General features: G+C 41.7%; 1 protein-coding gene across 1 annotated transcript in view; it reads right to left on the minus strand.

Annotated features, from left to right (window-relative positions):
• myo10 (myosin X) overlaps positions 1-16,704 on the minus strand; it is an 89,461-nt gene that overhangs the window by 35,471 nt on the left and 37,286 nt on the right. The window contains exon 4 of the mRNA XM_083670724.1: positions 9,101-9,288. Coding sequence (XP_083526850.1) covers positions 9,101-9,288 — 188 coding nt within the window. The remainder of the gene's footprint in view (positions 1-9,100; positions 9,289-16,704) is intronic.

Here is a 16,704-nt window from a genome sequence, read left to right on the forward strand (position 1 = left end):
GAAAAAAATCTAAATCCAATGTTTAGCAATTTCAGTATTTCTGTTTTGATAGGTCAGAACTGACCACATCTAATGAAACCCAGTTGTGTTCAAAGTTGGAACTTCAAAGCCATACTTAAAACAACATACAATGGTGTTTCTGATTAAAGGTGAACTTGGCAACCCTGACCAAGACACTCAGAAACATCCAGAAGAGTTAAATATAAATATTGCAACCCACAATCAAGGCAATGATGAAAAGTTAAACCTGCAGATGAACTTGGCAACCCCGAGCTAGACACTGAAGCTCCCAGGGTTAAATGTGAGCAAAGGGCAACCCTAGGCCAGACGATCAACAGCTTTGAGAAGACTTCAACCTAAATGTGGACATGTTAACTCTAAGCCAGACCCTTGGTAGCTTCCAGAAGAGTTCAATATGAACTTGATAGCCTCAGACAGAGCCAAATGTTTGAGTAAACACTCCAAGGCCCCACACAGGAAGTGAAATCCGGTGACAGGGGCAGGAACCGTGGCCGTCGGCTACAGCCTCTGTCTGCTATCATCCTCCCAGATGTCCCTGGGGCTAAGGCCAAGGTCAACACCACCACACTGAAAAGACATACCAGAGAGTGGGATATAAAAGACTACTGGGATAAGACACAAGTTTGAAAGTGTCTAATCCCAATAGGGACACAGCTGCTGTAAGTCTAGGGTATGAAGTTGGTTGTGACTGCCACATCAATGATTGGGATATAATATAATATAATAATATAATGCCGCTAGGCTAGCAGTACACATTTCATGTCTCAACGGAGGGACTGTTGCCATGAATACCAGACATCACATACAGTTACTATACGATTACAAAATATGACCTCTTAAACAAGTTACAATACTGTAAATACTGCTACAGTAGACATCAAAATAAATAATATAACATGAGCAAAAGGCAAGACATCTTCGCTTGAATTCCACGGGTGCCCTGGACAAATACTAACAAATCAGTAAACAAGTAAAATATATCAAAGCTCACCACATTTTGGTCCACTCCTCTGTTTTTAAGGCACCCCTAATATGGAGATAGTTAGCCCTACTATAGGCTCCTAAACATCAGCGTCTGCACATTATCTACATTGAGCCAGACAACATATTCAGTATGGCAGCAGAGGTAGCAATAGTACCACAAGTCCTGTTTTCATCACCAATCTCCAGAATTGAGATGCAAGCTGTCAGATCTGACAGGTTTGTTTTCAATGTTCTGTCTCCACAGGCGTGTGAAGGGGCCAGTTCAGTGGGACATCTGGAATGTTCCGCTACAGAAATATTTACTATGCGCTGGAAAGCAGGTACAATTTAATAACCACCCTGTCACACACGCATCTCTAACATTCAGAACCTGCGTGACATGAGCGCTTAGGAGGTCAAACATCGTTTAACAGTTGGGGGCTCTTGTCAATAGTGACGGACAGCAGGTCTGGGAATAGTGTGAAGTCTCACATCGTAAGCCCAGACACTGGGGTTTGATAAATGTGAATGTACGTCTACACAGACACTGTTATGACAGGGCTATTTACAGTTCAGATGTGACAAACGACATAGAAGGCTGAATGAACACAGTGAGCTGAGGACTTCATGACTTGGTTCACAAGCTTACTTTTGTCCATTCCTTGTGAGACCTAATTTCACAGTGATGCCTTATTTTTGTGAAATACTTAAATCATTTAGAGAGAACAAGCATATTGTAAAGGCTGGAATACATTTTAAGCTCCATTTAAATGGTTGGGGTAGAACTATCTCGACGGTTTGAATATCATTTTAAAGGGCCAATTTGAAAGGCTGAGACCATACTTAAAGGGATGGGATCTAATTTTATGGGGACTGGTAAATGTAACCAATTTAAATGGCTATGGCTGTGTGCCAGGCAGCCTGAACTGGGCACACACATATCTGAACTGCGCTCTGCCTTTGTGTTAATCCCTGGCCCTCACCATGGCACTGTCAGCCAGTCTATTACCCACCAGAGCAGAGGCACGGTAGAAGTCTTTTCAGAGTCAGTGGGCATGCTGGCAGAGATGCCACCAACGTTGGCACAGCCCCAAGCCCTTTGTGTCCCCCATGAACACTGCAGAGTCTAACAAAGACTGAAGTAGTGAGACCAAAAAGGGAGTTTACACATCATGAAAAGGGGGGAAGAAGGGAGAAGAGAGCTGTAAAAGATCTAATACCGCACCCCCCGTAGGGAAAGCTGGTGTATGGCTTTGCAGTGGCACTAGGCTTAGTGGGAGTAAAGCGTCAGTACTACTTCACAGGTAAAATGAGCCATTGGCAGTAATACTTTAGTACTTTAGCAAAACTGTAAAGGAGTTTTTAGTGAGACCGGTGAACATGACTCACAGGCAGTGACACTTGAGTATGACTTTGAAAAGACCATTGACTCAGGTACTTATGATAATCTACAGCTGTTAGTGTGCAACACAACATGAGAAAGCAATACACACTGCAACAGTAGTCTGTAATCTCTGTTTAATGCTTTCAGAGCGAAGGAAAGAGAACCTAAAAATACTGTGCTTGGTTTTGAGTACAAGCACCATTTTCACAGTATGGTATTGTTGCTGACCTACTGTTCCTCCAGTCATGAGAAAGTAATACAAAACAGCAAAACACATGTCCTTATACACTCAAGTAAAAACAGGTGAACCCAATAACACTCCATAAGCATTGAATTGGTAATTTTTGGCAAAGTTTCCAAAGACCAAAAATAAAAATAATATCTAAGGAGAAAAAAGCAACAGAGGGTTTGGTTTTAAAACCATGATAGTTTAATGTATGGCAGTATCTGTATCAATCAAAATGCAAAGTGGCATTTACAACCATTAATGACCAGATGTCTTTTACAAGGGCTATAACAGCATGTTATGAGTATTCCTCCTCCTCCTCCTCCTCCTCCTCCTCCTCCTCCTCCTAGTAGCTTCTGTTTCTAGCCCCCCTCCCCCAGACTAACCTGGATCTGATTACCCACAATCCCTGAATCTGAGGAGAAAGCTTCCTGCCTCGCCTTTAAGTGCCAGCCTACGATTTACTGCCCCTTCACTCCCCTACCCACACTCCCTGTGAAACGATCTTCACTCAGCTTGGGGGCGAAGGAGGTGGCATGTGACATGTTTTACGATGCAACCTAGACAGGACTGGTGAGGAGACTTTGGAGGGTCCTTTGAGGGGGCTATGGGAGAGTGAATATTGGGGTGGGTGTCTCTATGTGAAACAAACCATCGTGTTTCACATAAAGTGTTTTACCAACTGTCTGGATCTGTGGGTGGGGGGCTTATAGCACATTGGGGTTTGGCAAGACCACAACTTCACAATCTTCCTTTGGTCTCATTAAGAACAATTAGTGCACAACAAAGACTCAACTGATTACAACTCATTAAAACCCAACTGACAGAAGAGTAGTAGTGATAGCATCTGGAAGAGAATGAGAGGAAACAAGATGATATAATACAATATTTCACCAGGCCAACATAAATCATCAACAGTAATATGGCAAAGGATACTGTAGGCCAATTCCACAGCAGTATAGATCATAAACTTGGCTCATTCATGTTTTTTGCCCGAATTGTGAGCTCATGCCAATTGTTGCTGGTTCAGTAACCTTCAGTCCATCCCTCTGTTTCACTATAATGATATGATATAATGACAGGGTGAAGATACAGCATATTTTCTTTCCTGGTATTATCACTGCTATTCACCTACTGTATATGATAAAGTGTAACAGCTGGTACTTTACAGTTCGGAGAAGCACCACCAAAGTCCTGCTCTGATCTAAATGAGACTGGATAAACAAACAAACATCAATCCGCAATATTGCATTCACCTACCCATTTCCTTCACAACAGTAACCAGGAGAAGATAGCATGAAAGGAAGCCATCTTAAAGTGTTGGGATTTGCCCTGCTAAGAGGCTCTACTATATGGACAATCAATTAGAAGTTAGCCATGTACATACATCCTCAGGGCAGCCACTTAGCAGTAACCCCCATAGCTGCCCTAAGGACAAACAATTAGAAGTAATTAACCTCTCCATTTTACTGACTTTTCAATTATTCACAGCCTCACACCTCCCCCATGGAGAAAGAATATTAGGAGGCACACCAGTAACAAATGGGCTGAGGGAGTGGAGATGGTAAACAGCCTAGAAGCATTTAAACCATCCAAACCTGTGATCTATAATCTGAAATCTGAGCTATGACAAATACTTAAAGTGAATTCAGAGACTAACATGCTAATGATACAGGGTATCCAGGGTGATCCAGGATATTCACCTGTTTCAATTCTGACATTCTGTTTCACCTGCTGACAAAAGTGTATAGAAAAAGAAGCATTGCCTATGCTCATCAACTTTCCATAGCTCCTATAAAAGAGTATGGAGAGTGGCCTGGGGTGGTCCAGTGGTCTAGCACCATGGCTAACAGTGCACACGTATGCCCATGTGGGGTTCGAATCCGGCCCATGCCCTGCTGACATACCCTCTCCTCCTTACTTTCCTGTCCCTCTAATGTCTCTATCCTATAAAGAAACAAGAGTGGGGAAAAAACAAAGCAGCATAGAGAATTCAGTCTTTCATTTACAAAAAAGGTCAACAAAGCTTCTTCATGTGGCACAAGAAGTTTATAGTGTGCACTTTCACAAATTCTTTTCAGTCTTTCACATGCAATTGAGGATGAAACCCAGGGCTTAGCCTATATCTGAACGCTGTAGCAGAACAGGACAGAACCAGTCGCTCAGTGTCCCAGTTCCCTGCGGTTTGGCTTCTATCTCCACATGTGCAACATGTGCCACCATAACTAACTTGTCCAGAACAGAATGGCACCATTGTGTCCCTCCCATTCACCCTCCCAGTGCATATGATATGTTTGTGTTTTGCGCCCGCTTCACACGCCTTGGCACAGTCCTCCCACATCCCCTCAATCCTCAAAGACAATAGAGTGTTATATTCTAAACGGCGGGCCTAAGCCGAGCAAACGTAACTGCATACAATTGCATATAAAGAATACAGTCCCACTCACAGCAAACAGCTGGAATAGATTTGAATAGGCTGTATAGAACTTTACTGCTCAAAAGTAAAGTTGGTTTATGATGGTGTTAATCTAATAAATTCCCCATACTATTGTCTTTCAGAGGTAAAAAAAAAACCCTAGCTATTAAAAGCGTATCATCATCACCATAGTCTTTTTTTAGTAATTTTTTCCTTGACAACACTTTCGTCTTTGCAAAGTAAGCCAAGTGGGTCAGTCCTCTAAACAGGGCTGTTTAAAAGCGTACATGTGTCTCCCATTACCCACAATTCCAATGGCTTCCTTAAGTGGCCGTCAAACAGGGCTGTAAACTAATGTGGGCTAATTGCTGGGTAACTGCAACGCTCCTATCTAAAACAGCATGCCATGACTGTCCTGAGGGCACAGGACTCCACAGCCACCCTGGTAATGTGGCATCTGACCAGGGACTCATTTCTTTTTTTTGTCACTTACATTTTTATTGAGTTTTCACAAATTTAAGACAGGAAACATAAAATAATATATCACAACATAGAACAAAACAAAAAACAGGACAAATAGTTGGACCGGGGACTCTGAAACATGCTATTTTAGCCGTTAAAAGTTGACTCCTCAAATGACTGGAAGAACAATCCTTGTTAATGCACACCTCCAGTGTTCTATACACCCTACAACACCTTGAAAGTTATGTAATGTTATGTAAAGTGTAATGCTCCCACACATAGGCTGTGACACAGAATTTTGTGACAGGCATATTCGGCTATTCACTTGTTACAAACTTTCCCAGGGGGAATGTCTCTAGCAGCCAGGTATTCCAGAGTAGTTAGCAGACAAGTGTGTTAGCTTGCTAGCATTTCTGATGCTAGCTATCCGTTTAACTGGAAAATGACTGTGCAGTCAAGAAATCACTTGTTAGCCAGTATGACATCCATCTGGGTGATGTTATTACAGTGCTGGCATGTTATATGTGTATTTTAGGTTTGAGATATTGACATTGTTGTTTGTGGTAACTAGGGGTAAGATAATATGAGGTGAGAGAGATGTTGGCCATGTCTTTTGCTTTTAAAAGCCTTCGGGTTGGCGCATGTATATGTTTCATCCCAATGTTTTATGTCAGCGCGACTCCGTCCACACTGACCTATCTGATAACTTGCAAGCAATTATGGGATGGATAAAAAGTAGCCCGGCTAAAATATGCGCTGTCAAAACATTACCATGATTACAATGGGACAGACAAACTTTTCAGCCTCAAACCAGTCATGACTTTTCAATAAAACAATAAATGAAAACATTTTCAAGTTTCTTCCCGTCGAATTTCTTAATTATATGATTGATGACTAGCAAAGTTATAGTTTTGAAGTTGAGTGTGCACTATTTGGCAATGAGGATGAAAACTAACATAGATTGGTCAGCTAGCCAGCTGGTTTAGCCAGACATCATGCTTCTGTATATCCAACACATACAAAACAGTGCACATAAGTACCTCTAAAAGTAGCCACTTTCTATAAAAGCCAAGACTTTTAATTGAGTTTTGATACTTTGTAAAGAAGGTTGTAATGCCAGTGAAAGCAATGGGCAATGGATTTATTGACTTTATTTCCACGGTTGCGGAAAATTGAAGAATCATTCCACGATTTATATGACAGGTAGTTTAGGCAAAGCGGTGTCATGCTAGAATGACAACACCTGTCGTAAGACAATGATGTTCACCCTTAACCGCCCGGCACCCCTTTGTCAGCTGTCTGAGATTAATGTATGGATTGGAATGCAGTTTTAGCCAATCAGATCACATATTTCTCTGAACCCATTTTATAATTTAAATTTCATAACTATTCTACTATAACTCTACTGTAAAACACCTATTTACAACCTTGCTCCACTGCATTTCAATTCCATTCTATTTGATCAAACCTCGACAGTACATTGGCTGCCTTCCGCTTCTCATGTTGCACAAGCCATGAATAAGGCACTTCCAACCAAGAAAATGGCCCTTTGGCATCCGCTCTCTGCTAAGTAAGGACCGAATATTATCATTAAAAAAACGGTAAAAATAACTTTGGCTGTTTGTTTGATGTCGGAGATGAGAACAGTGCTTTTCTGTTTGAAAACAATGGCACAATGCTGGATGAGAAAGTCCTCCGACTACAATCACAGAGGAAGGATGTTCGAAGGAACAAGAGGAACCACAGGAGCATGAAGATAGGAACAGAGAAGGTGGGGTGGGGGGCTGAGATCCTCAGAGGGGGAGCCAATACCGCCCGGAGACTTGAAACTAAATCGGGCAATTGAGGATGCAAATGTATTGCAGTAGATCTGTGTTTAAAAGGTTCATACTTTCACACAATGGTGGGCTACCTCAATGCCACTGCTGTGGCAGACACAAGTTGTGAAGACGTGTGAAGTGCCCACAAGGTGGTGACAAGAGCTGTGAAGGACATTTGAAAACATCCATCCTTCTCGCGGTATAAATTACTGACATTATTGGTGTTTCCCCCTACGTGTAACAAAATAATCACTAAAATAACAATGAGAGAGAGAATTGTTTTTGATCACAGAGCCTTGCTTAATCAGCTTGCGAGAGAGATTACAGAGAGATGGCCGAATATATCTCCTGCGTAGGTCAACTCATGACATGAATTACAGGGAGATGAAGAGTGGAAATTGTTTAAATATCAAGTTATAGTAATGGGGACCAACTCGTGTTTTTCAAATATCCTGATCTACTCTTATACCGTTTGTTGTAGTCATCACGCATTGTCTTATATGCACTTCGACACAACAGTGCGAAGAAGTGGGGGAAATGTTTTAGTGGTAATTTAACATGAATAAGAACGACTTTGATAATGCAACCCATGGATTAGGCCTACAGACTAAAGTTAGGAATTTTCATGATAGACAGGAGTAAGGATTAAATGATGTTCCAAACAGTTCACAATTCTATATCTTTTTCAGCATGATTTCTAATCAACAGTTTGTATTTCTCCCAAGCCAAAACACTGACTAAAAAAACCATTCTGTCACTATGCCATATAGGCCTATAAAGGGAGCATATTTCATTTTGAGAGAGCAGAGTCAGCGTCGTGCACACGATTCACACCGAGCAAGTGTTGAATTGTTGTGCCTCACTCTTGATGAACTGCACCATTTATAAGTGCCCATGAGCCTCAAGCATATAGGCAGTTATAAACGGTGCAGTATATCAATGGTCTCAGCTCACATGAAATGTGTTTCTCACCACTGTCTAAACGTGTTTATTGCAGGGGCGTGTGGGAGGTTGAACCATTTGGCACAGGCTGCTGATAATTAATTGTATTCGACTGCTACAAACTCCGTTCATCACCCATAAAACCAGGTAGTGCTGCAGCACCTCCAGCACCCCTACCTCCTGTGGGTATGCGTATAAACTACATAACACATGACATATTCCATCTCTGACAATCATTTTATGAAGTGTCAATGAAGACATGATTTGTTTTAAATTAAGGTTTATCTAAGGAGATCATTTAGAATTTCTCCAACTCACAGGCTATTCCTCAAGCAATTCACCCCGGCTTCCATTATGGTTAAATCAGAATGAACAAAAACATGAATTACAGTAATACAAATTAAATTAAAATATACAATTAATATCAGCTCACAAATGGGGCAGATGGAGACACAGATATGAGCTACTGTTTCACAACAAGCCTATCCATTGATGAACGATGCCCCCTGGTGGTTGTTTTGCAGAGGTGAAATACCTCAAGTAAAATGTGTGGAAAAGGCCAGTTGATTCGCTACTGCTGCCGCGTTACCCCCGTGCTACAGTTGCTCAACCACGAACATTTTAAACTGACCAACGACACTTGGTACACTTAAAAGTCGTAAATTCCACTAAAAGCCTCCACTCACTGCCAACAATCTCTCCCAACGCTATTGACAGATGGCATACTAATTTCTTTGCCTCTTCTGTAGCAAATAATTGATCTGTCTATGAATAATTTGTTACCTAAAAAGGACATACAACCATCCCCTCACCTTCTTAATTGATCCTGTCACTTGACAGGATCCTTTCAACTGGACATCACCCACCTGATAAGCACACACTGGTTCTGCAGTCTCTTCCATAAGGAACGGTAGCACTCGTTGGCTACGGCGAAGATGTGCGGCGCAATCTCGCCGAGGTGGTGTTTGCTGTACCTCTCCACCGCCGGACGGTCGTAAAGGTCTGGAATGGGCTGGTAGGGGTTTACTGCGGCCAGGATGGAACCGATGTATGTCTACAGTAGAGGAAGAAGAGAATGACGTTAAATGCATGAGATGATATGCAATACCATGTCTGGATAAAAGAACAAGGAATATATAGTATGTATTTCTAAGAACGAGGGACTGACATGATATGTGAAAGAGAGAGGGCAATATAACGCATGATAGAATATGCGTGCAATATACTGTATGTCTGAAAGATGAGATGGATGAGGAATATATAGTATGTATATATGCCTACAGTTAGATAGACTAGGTTATAAAACATATCATAAATACATCAGACATTAGGACAATGTGTACAATGCAATATCTCTGGAAACCAGAGAATAAACAACTGACTGAGTAGTATCCTCCAAGGAAAAGTCTTAGAATAATTCTTATATAACAGGAATAATTCTTCTTCCTTGGTCCAATGTACAAACACTGTGTTTTCAGACTCCCCAAAGGCCACACATAATCCAATTTAAAGACAAAAATACCAGGCCATAACAACATTATTAAGGTCTTATTCTAGGATGGTGGATGATAGCAATCGGCCAGAACCTTTAGATTCCTCACTGAGGAAAAACAAGTTGTGTACAGTACATAACATAAGCAAAATTCTCCTTAAATCCCAAATCGTTGCAAAAAATTGCAATGCCTTTGCTGGAAAGTTACACAACATTGAGGTTATTTGACCTTTTACTCTCAATTTTTTAGGCATACGCCAAGCCTATTTTTTCAAGACCTACTTCATATTTTGAAGTTCAAAGCAAAACAAACTGAACTGCTGAAACAAAGCTTCTTCGGCCAGAGAAGTCTTGGCAGTTTCTTCAGTTCTGTGGTAGTGGGTAAAGGATAATGAACCGTTTTGGAAAAAGCACAGATACATCTGAGGGAAACAACTGTACATGCATATTTCTATCACCACTCTCAGCGAAGAAAGCTTAAAGGTTAGAGATGCAGCTATTGAAACATTTGGGGAGATAATGACCAACTCACTGAGGTTGTCCACACAATGGGAGAGGTGTTTGTGGTAAGAAACCATGCTACTGATGAGAGAATGATAAAAAACCAAAGTGACATGACTCTGTTAGTAGAGCCTGAGAATAGTAGCCCTGTTTTCAGCCTGGTAGACATATTTTGTTTCCTGTCTCTCAAAACATCCATTACTTTTATGTTTTATGACAATCGGGAGATGAGATTCTGGGATCCGCGATTATACATACGATAAGTGGCTGATTGACTGGCCAATTGCCAGGGCAAATTACAAACATGCATGGATTCCCCTCTAAGAGAGATACAATATACTGTACGAATGTTCACATAGCAACAAATCTATACAACATGTCCACATAACAAGGTTTTAAAGTGAAGTCACAGTGAAGGGAACAGAAAAAACCCACAATCCTTTCACCATCGCTTCCAGGGCAGGAGAGAGAGCTGCAGGTGCCCTCAATGTTCCCATTCACCATTAAGCCCAAAGTGGCTTTGCCTCGAGGACACGATGAAATGCATTAGGAGGGAGAGAGTGAGACATCTCAGTCTGAAAAACATCTTTGTCTTTGCCCCCTGAAGCCACACAACTGAGCTGAGGCCCATTCCTCATAGCCATTTAAGATCCACTGGGCCCCTTCTGCCAAAGCAATAAAACACAAGACAACATCTCTCTGCAAACAGTACTCTCTATCTTACTCTCACACACTGGCAGGAATTGTAAACGAGAGTACAAGAAAGAACATGGTCACTATAAATGCATCATGGGGTAAGCGCCCCACGATGGAAAGGCATTTCCTGTTCCAGTCAAGCCTGGTGGAAGTTTAAAGTATTAGATTTTTATTAAAACAAGCAGATTAATGAAAAACAGAAGATTTCTGGGATTCTCTTACCTCATTATAAAGAGGTAAATTGTATGGATTTCAAAATACAGGTTATTGTGAATGGATAAGAGGTAACTAATAATGTAAGTAAGCAAAAATTTACGTGGGCCCATTTACAACACACTAAATTATATTTGTGTGGAAATATATTTCACCACTCTAAAGTTAAAAACTCAAATTACATACACTATAAATTATATTAATATGCATACCTCAATACTGGGTAAAAGGTAGAGCGCAAAGCAGTGGAATATTAGGAAATACTATTTCTGGGAGGTTTTGTGTTCATAACAATGTTTTGTATTGATGTATTGTCTGTTCAAGAGACACTGAATTACAAAGTCCTGGCTGTATATGCTTTGTAGTTACACTACTTTGGTAAAAACAGAACGTAATTACTCTACAGAGAAAAATCTGATTGAAATATGTTAGTGTTGTTAATGTGTAATTGCTGTTATTACATGTAATTAGACAAAAAAAAATCCAATTCCATGAAGAAATACGGTCTAGTCACTTCGATGCACAGACAGAGACATGTGTAAGGAGACTTCCTACATCAACTCCCATCACACAATGAGCTAGATGGTGTTGACAGAGGCAGTTTCCCATATTCAGGCTTTAGTCAGTGGTGGAGTGGGAGGCAGTGTGAGCATTTTAACATCTGGAGGAGAGCAACTGTGCCTGGATGTCCCTCTTGAATGACAAATGTCCGCCTGAATAATGACCTGCCGGATAACGTCTGAACTATGTGCTACTGAACCACAAAGTCAGTTCTTCAAACACAGACACACACACACACACACACACACACACACACACACACACTTCAGAGAGGTAACCTGTGGTTTTAAAGGCATACAATATTTACATACACACTCACAGACACAGGCACACACACACGCATGCGCGCACACACACAACACACACACACACACACACACACACACACACACACACACACACACACACACACACACACACACACACACACACGCACACACACACACACACACACACACACACACACACACACACACACACACACACATAAGCATCACCTAGCTACAGTCCATTAAACCCACACAGATCATTTGTCAAAGATTACACACATGGTGAGATAACATACACAAACACAAACACACACACCTTCACACACAAACAGACACTGTCACTGGACTGCAGGGCTCTTTTAAGGGCTGAAAAACAGCCTGCTTCATGGTGTGTTTCTTTATTTTGTTTGACAGAGACCAGATGTACAGTGTTCCCCACACGCAGGGCCTAGCTGGAGCAGACCTGACGTGTGTGTGTGTGTGTGTGTGTGTGTGTGTGTGTGTGTGTGTGTGTGTGTGTGTGTAGGGCACTGATGGGACCTGATGATTGATCAAGGCAGAGCATTCAGGCGCAATGTTCCGACTTTACAAACAGCCCAAAGTAAAAAAAAAATATATATATATATATATATATATATATATATGTACAAAAGAGAGACTGGCTGAAATGCATCTGACCCAAACTAAGAACAAGTATCAAGTTAAGTTGAGTACTTAGTGCTTAACCAAAATGAAAACATACATACAAATGAAGACACAAAACTGTGTTCCCTCACTTTCTTTGTAACACTTTCTCTCTATCTACCACTATCTCAACTATCTCTGACGCTGTCTGTGTCCTCAATCAAGCCATTGACCGTATCTCTCCTCTAACGCAGAGAGGCACATGACCCACTGACTGACTGACCCATTTTTGGACAAATTACACCATATGCAAATAGATTTGAATGGCAGTTGAGTTGTCCATATTTACATAGCAAATACTAATTTCTAAAGACATCCTGGTTTTGCAAAGCAGTTTAGACCATACAAGAGCACAACAGACTGAAAACGAGAGTTGTGTTTATCATGAACTGTCTTCTATAAAGTGTTTGACAAGTCTGTTGTTAATCTATAAAGGTGAATGTAAACTATGCTTTGTAAAACTGAAAGGGGGTTTATTTGTCACAGAGACATGTGCGCTCTGGTCAGATGTCTTATCTGGTGGTTAAACTCAATCCCAAGTCATGCTCACTTAACATTCAAAACAAAACAGGCAGTAGGGCACCTCTCTTGAATCATGGGAAAGCCCCTGTAGGCAAAGTCATACCTCTCTTTAACTCAATGAATTAGAGCCATTTAGACTAATTATGAGCCCCTTGCCCAGCCTCTGTAAAAGTTTCCACAGCTACACTCTACGTACCTCGACAGAAGCGACCAATTGGTTGATGTGATTAGTCAAGCCTGACATTCCTGGGCATTCATTTAGCAAGTCAGATGTTCTATGAAGCAGACTGCAGTGCCTTCATAACAACGTCATGAGAGACATAAGTGACGTAAGAACTGTGATGCGTAACAGGGTGAATCTATTCCAAAACAGGCATGTACACTGCACCAGGTGCCATCAGAAACATCGGTTATTACCTATTAAAGCAAATGACATGCGACCAGGCGAGATAGAAATCATGCAGGGGAAAATATTTGGCGGTATTTTGACAGAGATAGGCGCAAAGCCTACAGGAGGTTCGTTCTGTGCAGGGAGTCATTTTGAATGCGTCAGAAGTCATGCTAATGTATTAATGTTGGTTTAAAAAAATGTGGCTGGTAAAAAATGTGAGTGACTGGTGAATTTTCTCATCCACCAAAGTCACCTTGGCTGGTAGACTAAAAAGTAAATTTTATACCCTGACTATGACAGACATATTTCACTCTTATGCAGGCTTATGAAAACGCATGTTATTTAAGTGGTACCAACACATCAAAAAAACGTGACACTCATGGGTGGCAGTGTAACAGTAAAACAAAGGGAGGGTAAAAAAAAAAAGCGAGTAAAATAAGAGCTCTAACAGTCCGCTGGCTTTATGAGACAAAGCAAGATAAATCTACAACAGAGGAAATGAACTCCAGATGGGCTACGTTCAGATCCAGGTTTTTCTCTGGCCTTGGACGAGGGATGCAGGCCGCCAGCCTGCCTGTGAGTGACAGAGGGAAATGTAAAATGGTGGGAGAGAACAGGGATCTACTCGGAATGTTGTTAAATAAGGGATAGTTCAAATGCACCGATGCTAGATTGTGATGAAGATAGGCGTGTCTGTGACACAGCAGGGAGTGCTACTGCCACAACAAATGACATATATCCTTCAGGAATATAAAAGGGAGTAAAAGTGGACTGTTCACTAAGGTCTGGTTTCATAGACAACCTACAATATCCATCATAAATGCAGTTTAGTCCAGGCTTAGGCTTTAGTCTAGGCTTAGGCTTTGTCTGTGTCCAAGACACTGCACTAAAGCAAGTGAAGTGACGTCCAGTTCTAGTCCCCTCTTTGCATCAGGAAGTGAGATTAGAGCATTTGCTGAAAGCATGAGCACCACATGAAGTGAAATTAGACAGCAATTTGGTCACTTCTAGATCGGGTACAGCTCAAGTCACCAAGAAATTGGCATCAAACTACAGTCCATCAGTGCCACAGGAAGTGACATCAACACAGAACATTCACTACACAAGGCTAACCATGGGTATCAGAGGAAATGACATCAAAAGTATAGCTTTTGGTGGAGCATGTTGTTCCATTGGCTGAGTAGCCACTTCTCCACATCTGAGAGTAATCAGGTCTGGAGCCGGTCCATGTGTATGGCTCCCCATCCAGAAATAGGTCAGCAGACACAGCAGAGAGCTGTGAATCAGCAATATACAGTAAAAGGGTGCAGACAGAGACAGAGAGAGAGAGAGAGAGAGAGAGAGAGAGAGAGAGAGAGAGAGAGGGAGAGAGAGAGAGAAAGAGAGAGAGAGAGAGAGAGAGAGGAGGAGAGAGAAAGTGTGTGTGTGTGAGTGAATGAGAGCAATAAAGTTTGTGTGTGTGTGTATGTGTGTGTGTGTGTGTGTGTGTGTGTGTGTGTGTGTGTGTGTGTGTGGTATTGCATACATTTGTTCTCACAGTGCAGCAGCTGGCAGTCACATCTATCAATGGCCGGAGCACAGACATGGATACTTGTTAATGTAAGCCAAGCATCCACAGCACTGCAAGACTGCCATTTTCTTTTAAGGAATCACTTGCTGAGGGAATTGCCTTGATGAGGAATGTCTCTGTTTAAAATGGGGAACTTATGTTTGATTAGGAATGGATCCTCCTGTATCCCAAACCAGCCAATAGCAGCCTGAATGCAAGTGTTCGTGTGTCTGTCTCTTTCTCACTCTCTCCCCCACAACTTGGTGTGAAGGGTAGGGTTTGAACCCAGGTCTCCCATGTGTTAATTTAAAGGGAAATTTCAGCCATTAAAGCTCACGTGTTATATTAACATATTAACAACCAAAAAATAAGAACAATATGTACAGTATATATAATTGAGAATATATATCTATATATACTTTTTTTAATTTTTTTTACATAATCATGTGACCATGTAAATGGGAAACTTGCTATGTAGCTGACAGCAGAGTGGTCATATGCACGAATAAAAGTGATGGAAAACTGCCTTGTCAAGACTGTTTGCTTCATATGAAATGCTCCTCACTCACAGTCAGTCAATCATACATGTAAACCTGCCCAGCTCCACACCTGATGCCTCTGTAGCCGACCAGAGGGGCTACGAAAAATCTATATTTCCTTAGGATGTGGAGGGTTGGTTTGTGTGACGTGTGGTTTGCAAACGGACACCTCACTGTGCAAGATGCATTTGACTAAACAGAGCCAGAAGTGGAGCATAGGGATCATAATTAATGGGGACCCGTAATTAAATGCCTATCAATGAGGGCATGCTGCCTTAGGGAAAACAATGACGATAGTATACATAGCCAGCAAAAACAGAGATCAAATGGCACTCAAAGGTATTTCCTGCCGTTGCACGTCCTCAAAACAAAACAAATGGAAGCACACAGACAGACACGTACACGTACACATACACATAAAAAACAGACACTGAAGTTGGCAAGTACGGTAAGCTTTACACAAATGTGCCTACACTGTATAAACGGACACACAGACACACACTCACATACACCCACCCACATACACTCAGACACACACAAAAACAACATGCACTCAATGCACTCATTCCAAAGTTCGGAAAAAGGAGAAGGAGAGACGGAAAGGTTTCTGTGTGAAATGAAAAATCCCTGCCGGTTTGACCCCTGCTGGGAACTTTTGATGTGGGGAGAGGAGAGAGAGAGAGAAGGAGAAAGAAGGGGGGTGAACATTGGAATCTCCACAGGAGACGAGTGAGGGCACCACTCGACAGCACAGCTGGTTACAATCAAAGCCTGGGGGGCTAAGGCTGCATTCTCAATCAGACTCCTGGTAGCTTTAAGCATGGGTGTAGGGTTGATGTGTGTGTGTGAGGGGGGGGGGGCACTTTTGCTGGTGGTGGGTCTAGTGGGTCATTTCTACACAATTTAACAAGAGTAATGGGTATTTTCTTTAAATTTACATTTAAATCATTTAGCAGATGCTTTTTATCCAGGCCTGGCGCCAGAACCAACACCTTGGAAGGGCAATTGATTTTGTATGGGTGGGAGGGGGGGGGGGGGGGGATTAAACATTCA

This window comes from Argentina silus, assembly GCF_951799395.1.
Source record: "Argentina silus genome assembly, chromosome: 1".
NCBI lineage: Eukaryota > Metazoa > Chordata > Actinopteri > Argentiniformes > Argentinidae > Argentina > Argentina silus.